Consider the following 9,203-nt stretch of genomic DNA (forward strand, 5'->3'; position numbering starts at 1 on the left):
CAGGCCGTTATAAAGAAAAAAACCCCCAAAAAAAAAAAAAAACAAAAAAAAAAAAACAAGGAAGCAAAAGTGTTACAAACATCGTTGCTTTTGTGATTATTATCCTGCCATTGGTTCACTCCTGAGTGGCCCACACAGGTCAGATCATTAGCTGGGTTGCTGTGCCTTTTGCTTGACATAAAAGAGCCAAGCCAAGTTGAAAAGCAGGCTGCCTAGTCTGATTGCAGCAGCAGCACTCTGCCCCCGGGATCTGTTTGAGTAATGGTGAGTAAAATAGAAAAATCAGTTTGGTATTTTAGATTCATCCTAGGTAGTAATTGCCCAATGAGTTTTTATTGTTTCGTTTTGTTTTGTTTTTAATGGAGAAGCAACAACTTAAAAGAAGTGCTTCCTTCTATAGCATTGAGGAGGTTTGGGGTAGGAGCCATGTAGTGACACATTCTAGGAGGGACTTGCAGCTGGGCCATGAACCTGTGCTGGGGACCAGCCGGGCTGTCCTGGGCCCTGATTTGTACTCACCAGTTCACCTACATTCAAACTCCCCCTGACACTGAGCTAAAAGATGAATGAATGAATGAATGAATGAATGAATGAATGGAGTAAGAACCTACCCAGGAAGGATTGCAGACTAGGGCCCTCTCATGAGGAGGCAGCCCTGTGGACACTGCAGTGCTACTGTGTAGAGTGACAGTTGACCACTCTCCACACTCTTACTATTTGGTGGGATGAGCCCATTTCTCCTGCCAGAAGAGAAAGAAAGGTCTCATGGGAGATCCTACTCCCTGTGTTTTGATATTATAGAAGGGATGTCGTTGGGCAGGATTGCTCATTACGAGGAAAACTCTCTTTAGGCCTCCACAGAAAGCCCTGCCCTTTGCTCATTAGCGCCCTTTGTGATGAGTCCCGGCCAGGGTAGGGTGGAGAGGGGTCAGCCTAGCTGCATCTGCTGTGGGAGCTGGGGAAGGGGTGTGGTGTCTTCTGGGACATCTTCATTCCTTCAGCCTGCACAGGGCTGGCATGTGCTAGAAGGCCGAGACCTGTGGTCTAAGTGGGGAGCCAGTCTAAACAGAGAGAGCAAGATGGTGGACTGGAGACCATGACAACTCATACGAGGAATGTGCCACCAATTCTGAGGACACGAAGGCCAAATGGGGTCCAGAAGTGAACCAGGATGAGAGGGAGCTGGCAGAGAAGAAGCTGGGATGTGAGGTGCTGGAGGGAGGCAGCAGAACCCCAGGCTGGGCAGACCAGACCAACTGCAGCACCGTGTGAAGGAGGGTGCACTTTGTCTTGGAGGTCATGGGGCTTTAGGTTGGAGGTGACGGGGTCAGGTTTGCTGCCCAGCTGCAGCCTGCGGGCAAATGAGTAGAAGGTCCACCAGGCCTGGAAAGAGCCAGCAGAGTGGCTTGGGTGCAAGCAGAGAGAGCATAGGTTTCAGGGACAGACACAGGAGGCAGAGTCAACGGGACTTGGTAATCTGTGTATATGGGGCTGGTGGGAGGGCCCCAAGACAGAGAAGTCAAGGATGCTGCATATAAAGGTTTCTGGCTTGAGCTTTTTTAAAATCAATTTTTAATTTAATTAATTAATTAATTTTTGCTAGAAGGCATGTGTGCTTACCAGAGAGAGACAGAGAGAAACGAAGAGAGAGGGAGGAGAAGGCACCTCCCCATGGGGAGTGGTCATGGCAATCCTTTGTCTTCCATCTCTCTCTTTTTTTGGAGAGTCTCAAGCCACACAGTCCAGGACTTGAGCCTTGTGGTCAGCCACGTGGGATCCTGCTGCCTTAGCCATCAGGCCATAGAGCCAGAGCTCTGACTTGAGCTTTATGAGAACAACCCTTTTCTCTTTTCTTTTTTTTTTTTTTTTTTTTTTTTTTTTTTTTTTTTTTTTTCTTTGCTAGAGGCAGGAGGAGAAGAAGCCAGAGAGAGAAAGGGAAAAAGCACTCCCCCCAATGGGGCTCAGTCCCATAGTCCCATCAGTATCCCAGGCACATGTGCACCTAATGTGTTTCCCAAGCCATCAGAGCTGGGACTTGAGCCCTCCCTGGCCATGTGGAATCCAGCTTCCTGTGTGCAACATTCAGCTACAAGGCTGGCCTGATCTTTTTTGGAATTTATTAATTGTGGTCCCTGAAGTGAGGAGCTAGATAACCCCTGCAAGACACCCCTTTCTGGTAATTGCATCTGTAGGATCAGGTACTAAATGCCTTCATTCAAAGCACAGCAGTTCATCCATCAGTGTTTTTGTGGTTTATTCTGGACAAGGCACCAGGAGAGGGAGAGCCAGGTATGTGTATGGGGGGAGGGTGAATGGACGACCTTCCCTCATGGTGATAAGCAGGGGCTTCCCTTTGACACCCTCTTTGTTGAGCCTTGGGACAAGATAGTTGTCATCTGTGGTGGCTCATGATAGAAGTGTCCTGTCATCACTTGCAGGACCAGGTGGACACACTGACCTTCCAGAGTCAGTCTCTACGGGACAGAGCCCGACGCTTCGAGGAGGCCTTGAGAAAAAACACGGAAGAACAGCTGGAGGTAGACCGTGCTCTTCCACCCTCCAGTTTCTGCAGGGCCCTCATCCTGGTGGCCTAGTGGCCACCTCAGTGGTCCCCAGAGACAAGGCCTGCCTGTTGATCTGCTGCCCAAGTGACAGCTGGCCATGACCTCCCCAGGACTTGTAAACAATTACTGTCAGCACTTGCCCAAGACAGACCACAGCTGTGGGTTTCTCTATCTGTGTGCTATTTTTACCAGATTCCCCAGCACCCCCAGCCAGTGTCCCTGGGCTCCTCTGATAAGCACAATCTGGACACTCCCAGAGGGCCAGGACCACGTCTCCATCCCCTCTCTCCCAGCTTTACCTGGGCAGGGGACAGCACTGAGTGCAGCACAAGTTAGTGGGGTAAGGGGGGGTTTTCCAGAAAAGCTAGCAAACTCCTGGGGAGGACTCAGGCGGGACTGCCAGCTACAATACAGAGCCTCCTCCTTTTCATCTGGATGACACGTACATGAATTTTTGAGTATAAGTACAAGGGGACTTCTATGGGGGGGAGATGAAATTCAGTTACGAGTTTATTTTTATGCAAAAAAAAAACCTTGAAATCTATGCATAGGTTGTTCGCAAAATCTATTTTCTATGAACTTTCCAAAAGCCCTGTGTATGTCCCATACAGTATTGATACTACATTTTTTGATGGTTGTTTATCTGAAATTCAAATTTAGTGGGATATTCTGTATTTTTCATTGTTAACTGGCAACCTTTTAACATGTCTTTTTCTGAAATGGATATTCTGCTTTTAAGCCACTTCGTTTATTTTCTATGCAGTGGGGCCAGGAGCTGAGGGAGGAGGGAGCAGTGATGTGCCACTCCATGGGCACAGGTGGGATCTGTAGGATCCCCATCCACCTGCTGGAACTGGTAGTCTGGGTGAATGTTAAGGGCCAGGGTTGGATTTGCTCTTTTGCCCCACGACTTCCCTTCTTGGGATGGATCGTGCCAGCAGTCTCAGAGTCAGACTTCCTGGTGGACAGCCCTGTCTCACCTGCTTCCCTCAGCAGGAGGGAGGGCTCCCAGTGGGGAGCAGGTGCTTCTTTATTAAGCAAGGTTGTGAGCATTCTCTGTGTCCCTGCTGCTGCTGTGGCCCACGGGGAGCTTGGTACAGAAACAAGATTCGCCTGGCACGTGGCACTGGTTGCTTCTGGTAGACAGCTCGTTGCCCTCTGCCCCTGTAGGTTGCTTTGGCCCCTTATCAGCACTTGGAAGAAGACATGAAGAGCCTGAAACAGGTACTCGAGATGAAGAATCAGCAGATACACCAGCAGGAAAAGAAGATTATAGAGCTGGAAAAGCTGGTGAGTTGGTCTGTTTACTTGAGAGAGGAACCTCTGAGACATTCCTACAGTCACCACCGATGTCGTCATGATAGCACTCAGCCAGGCGTGCCCCTTTTCCCAGTGCTACACCTGAGCAGAACATTCCATAGCCAAGCCCCAAGGCCCTTCTAGAAAGCTAGGAGTTCTGACAAGGATTCTCAGAATTGGCCTCATTTTGTACAACTCAGGAGCCCTGATCAGGCAGCCTCTGGGCTCTGCTCTGATTTTCCTAGAAGCACTGTTTTCTCACCCCTCCCTGGGGACATGTGTGAGAAATCAGCATGTCACGGCATCACTGACGTGCCAGGCACTACACAAAGCCTTTTAACTCTGCAGCATCGCATGGAGTAGGTACCCGTGAGCCATTCACAGATGTGGAGGTGGCGGCCCCAGGACAAGGTCAGTCTTACCCACAGCTGGTAAATCCCAAGGCCGGGGAGAAGGCAGGGCATCCCAAGCCCCCTACATCCTTGCATGATAGAAAGAGGGGGGGGGAGTCTCTCTGGGGTCCCTTCTACAAGATCATTTATTTTAGTCCATTTTATTACTAATAACAGAAAATGCTTGAAACCAAGTGATTTATAAAAACAGAAATCTATTCAGCTCACTGTTTGGGCTTTCTCCACTGAATGTTTTGTGGCCTTTGTCAAAAAAACAGTTGGCTGTATGTTGTTGGATTTATTTTTAGATTTGCTATCCTGTCCTATCGATCTATTTTTGTGCCTACATCACGCTGTTTTGATTAGGATGGTTTTATAATATATTTTGAAATCAGATAGTGAGATGTCTCCAACTGTATTCTTTTTCTTTTCTTTAATTTTCTTTATTATTATTTTTTTAAATTTGACCAGAGAAAGAAAGTGAGAAAGCAAGCCATCAGGTCTGGGACTCAAACCATAGTCAGCTATGTGGGAGTCCAATGCCTTAACCACAACATCACCTGCCCGCACCACTAACTGTATTCTTTCTGCACCGTATTGCTTTGGTGATACATTGTCTTTAAGTTTTCTCTTAATACGTTCACAATACAAACAAGTTCCAACACATGAATTCGGGGTAAACATTCAAACCATAGCAGTCACTAATCCCATTCACAAGGGCTCCACCCTCATGACCTAATCACTTCCCAAAGACCCCACCTTCTAACATCATCACCTTAGAGTTTAGGTATCAGACATCCAGTCCACAGCAGAGGCCTGGCTCTCACCTACACTCCTTGACTCCAGTGCTCTAGCTTGGCTCCTGCCAAATTAGCAAAGGGTGCTCCTGACAGGGACAGAGCACCAGGGTTTTACCACCCACCCTTAGGCACAAACACAGGCAAGAGTTGGAGTCTGGGAAATGCACAGTAAGGAAGCCTGCTTCCAAGAAACCTTGAGTGGAAGCTGGCCCATGGTCTCAGACAGATTCTTATTTTTTTCTCGTATTGTTACCTTTAAAATAAACTTTTATGGGGATGGTAGGTGGTGTGGTGGTTAAGGGCACTAGACTCCTACATGGCCAATCACGGTTCGAATCCCGAACATGGAGACGTGCTTTCTCACTTTCCCTCTATCTCTCGCTCTGGTCAAATTAAAATAAATGAATAAATAAAGTTAAATAACACAATTCTTTACAAATATAAACTTTTTTAACTATAAGAGAAAGATGTGTGTATTTTAGGAAATTATAAGATAAACACAAATAAGCACATTTTAAAACATCACATTCCTATCACTGTTAGTACTTTTTCCAGCGTTTTCTCTGTCTGCGTGTCTGCATGTTCACATATATACACAAATACACTTTAGTGTAGTGTACTTTACAAGTGCTTCGTATCTTGCTTGCTTGCTTTCTTTTCACTTGCTATCTCAGAAAATGATCATCTCATCTGATTTTTTTATAGAGAGATTTTTGCTATAGGATGCGTGCACTCGCCAGAGAGACAGAAAGTGAGAAATCACCCCCAGGGAGGATGGCCACACCACAATCCCTTCTCCTCCATTCTCCTCTCAGGATTTTGAACATGCACACACATGTGCCTGGCCTGAGTTTTAAGCCGCCAAATCCAGGACTCAAATCGCGATTGACTATGAGGGAGTCCAGCAATATAAACCATTACACCACCTACTTTTCCCATCTTATCTGGTTTTTAAAGTTCTCTATTTGTCAGGGAAGGAGGTTGCTGTACTCCCACATGGTCAACCCCCATTCAAGTCCCAGACCCCGAAGCTTGAAACCCATGCCAACTGCATAGGCATGCAACCTAAAATCCCAAGAGGACGATGGAGGAAAAAGGATTGTGACATGGCCACCTCCCCTGGGAAGGATTTCTCACTTTCGGTCTCTCTGTCTCTGCCTCTCCAGCAAGCACATGCACACTATAGCAAAAATCTCTTAAAAACAACAAAAAAACAGGTTCCCCATTTGTAACTAAAATGCCCCCCGCGGGTGATGTATCCAAACAAGGTGCAGATCCGGGATCAGCCAGGGCATTCGGCAGCACCACTCACCTCCTTATTTAGCACCTGTCCGTTTCAGACATCATTCTGTCTACTGGTAGGCATGGGCAGCCTGGGGCATGTCTGTTACCAGGCACCTTGAGTGAGGTTGGCCACTGGACACCAATAGGGCTCACTGACATAGCCCGCCTCTCCTGACCCTGCGATGGAGACTGGCCACCATGGAGACCAGCCACTCTGAGCACAGCCCACCATCTTCCTCCTCCTGCAGGGCCGTCTGCATCATGTGCCCCGCAGGAGGAGGATTTACTTGGCTGTTTCCACACTTGCGGCAGGCATGCATGATTTTTATCCCAGAAATCTTTCCAGACAACACACACACACACACACACGCACACACACGCACACTATTTGATCACCTCCTGCATCCTGGGGGCAAAACTGAAGGCTGGGTTAGATGCCGTGGTGAAGACCAGGGGCGGGGGCCAGTCCCGTGGCTGAGAGTCCTAAGCCCTGCTCATGGGCAAGCGGCCATTTTCTGTAAAGGTTAACTGCATTGTCAGTGCACTTGTCACGTTCTGTTCAAAAAGAGCATATTTCCAAGTTCTTACAATGGAGCTGCCCTTTAGCTAGGTCTCAGGCACAAGGGGATTTGCTGACAGTGAGAGTGGCATAAATCGCTGGGGATAACAACCAGATGGTGGTGGAATGTTCTGATAATGTGCCATGCTGGTCTTGGGTTGGGTTCATGGTACTTAGAGTTGAAAAGAAAACGTGTATTTGCTTTCTTTAGATTCCCATCCTCCATCAGTTCAGAGTGTCATACAGCATGTGCACACTTGGCCAGGGACGTGGATACAGTGGGGTCAACCCTTTGGAAGAACCAGGGAACCCATTACTCAGACTAGGTCCTGGTGGTGGTCACAGCTTATCTCTGACGATGCCAAAGGCCTGGGGACACACACTGTAAGAAATACATTTTAAACAGGAAGCCCGTACACACACGCACACACACTACATATAAATTCAAAATACATGGAGAGTGCTTTGACTACGTACAGTGCACTCTGGTATTTTCTATTCTGTTTTGTTTTTAAAAAGAAATGCTGGTCACGTCCCCTGACCTGACTTTACAACCCACAAAAGCATCGCAAACTGCAGTTTGCAAAATGCTGTTCTTGCTCGTCCTCCAAAGCCCAGGAGCCGAGGGCACGGTTTCCTACCAGCCTTGCTATGGCCTCATTGAGAACCTCTGAAACACTGCACCCTTTACAGGCGGAGAGAAACATCATCCTGGAGGAAAAGATCCAAGTTCTCCAGCAGCAGAATGAAGACCTCAAAGCAAGAATCGACCAGAACACAGTTGTCACCAGGTAGGCACCTGAGAAAGCTTGCATCAGCTAGAGTGGCTTTGTTCCTGAGCTGCTTTTTGTCACGGTGTCCAATGTACCTCCGTCTGAGCTATGAGGCTTCCCCGTGGAACAAAGTCTGCCGCTGTGCACACCCAGCATGTGCCTGGTGTGTATCCGTGGGGCCTACCTTGGGAGTAAAGCCTGTGGCGGGGGCCTGCAGTAGCACTGGGCAATGGAGGGATTTCTTTCTGGAGGGGATGAGAAATGAGTGCTCGCTGGGTGTTCCTAGGCAACAGAGAACCACCGCTGATTATCACCCCCAGGCTTCCAGAAATCTGCCATTTCCATTTCAGTCCTGCCTGTCCCTGCAGGACCCTGCTGTCAGGTCCCAGCTTCCAAGGAAAGGTGTGGAGATCCCTCCCTTCTACAGCTCAGAGCGGGGTCAAGGCGGGGTGTGGGCTCCATCAGCCAGCTGGAAGTTATTGTGTCCATGGGGCTGAGCCGGCTCAGTGAGACCTGGACCTGAACTTGAATCTGCTCTACTGACCGGGCTCCTCAGCAAGCACACACTCACGTGCATGCATACGCTCAGCACTAGGCTCGCGGGATACGATCATGATCACCTCTGCATGCACAATGCTCGTTACACGTGCATGCTCCCGCTCATGCATGCCCACACTCATGCACCATACACACCACTCACGCCTTCATATGCACACCTCCTTACATTTTTGCTTTCTCACCCATGCTCACATACTTGCACGTTTACCCACACATGTGCGTACACTCATGCCCAGGCACATGTACACACATGTCCCCACTGAGTCCGTGGAGCAGGGTTTTGTTTTCACCTCCAAGGCACACAGGAGAGACTTGGCTGCAGGCAGCATGTCCTCTCACCTTGCTCCACTGGTCCTGACCCTAGGCCTTGGCCAGGTAGCCGCCCTGCAGATGTAGCCTAGAATGTGGGAGAAAGAACCTGAGCACAGACCTCCCTGGGAACCTGCAAAGGCACCTTCATTGGAAGAGCAAGTGCAGGCTTTACCAGAGAAGTGATTTTCCTGGACTTCTGTCTATCCACCTACACAACTCCTAAGTATTTACTCCTTCCTTGCCTCAAATGTGCTGTCAAGCGTCACGACAGAGAGCACACAAATGCACTGATTCACTTTTATTCAACATCCTTTATCGGCAAGCTTTAACTGAGCATTTATTTTGTGCCGAGTGCCATGCTGGAGTCAACGTGCAAAGTCTTGGCCCCTGTCCTCTAGGGCTCATGGTCCAGCAAATGGGCAGATGCCGGCACCGGCAGCAGGGAGGATGGCTCCCGTCATGAAAGCATGCACCTGGGGCAGGGAGGCCAGGAGAAGGCATTGCCAGCTGCCTGGCAGGGAGAAGGCACACAGCACCTCACTGCCCTGTGCAATTGTCACGGTCAAGTGTCAGCTGCACACAGCTGTCTCTCCCCTGAGCCTCTCAGTGGTACAGCCGCACTATCAGCCACCTCTTTCCCTACTTTGTCAGGTTCTTGGCCC

The 9,203-nt window shown here is 48.9% G+C and overlaps 1 protein-coding gene across 1 annotated transcript in view; it reads left to right on the top strand.

Annotated features, from left to right (window-relative positions):
- The window catches only part of MTUS2 (microtubule associated scaffold protein 2), an 85,708-nt gene that overhangs the window by 75,055 nt on the left and 1,450 nt on the right, over nt 1-9,203 (top strand). The window contains exons 6-8 of the mRNA XM_006158416.3: nt 2,439-2,537; nt 3,735-3,854; nt 7,592-7,689. Coding sequence (XP_006158478.1) covers nt 2,439-2,537; nt 3,735-3,854; nt 7,592-7,689 — 317 coding nt within the window. The remainder of the gene's footprint in view (nt 1-2,438; nt 2,538-3,734; nt 3,855-7,591; nt 7,690-9,203) is intronic.

This window comes from Tupaia chinensis, unplaced genomic scaffold (assembly GCF_000334495.1).
Source record: "Tupaia chinensis unplaced genomic scaffold, TupChi_1.0 Scaffold000597_1, whole genome shotgun sequence".
In the NCBI taxonomy this organism is placed as follows: domain Eukaryota; kingdom Metazoa; phylum Chordata; class Mammalia; order Scandentia; family Tupaiidae; genus Tupaia; species Tupaia belangeri.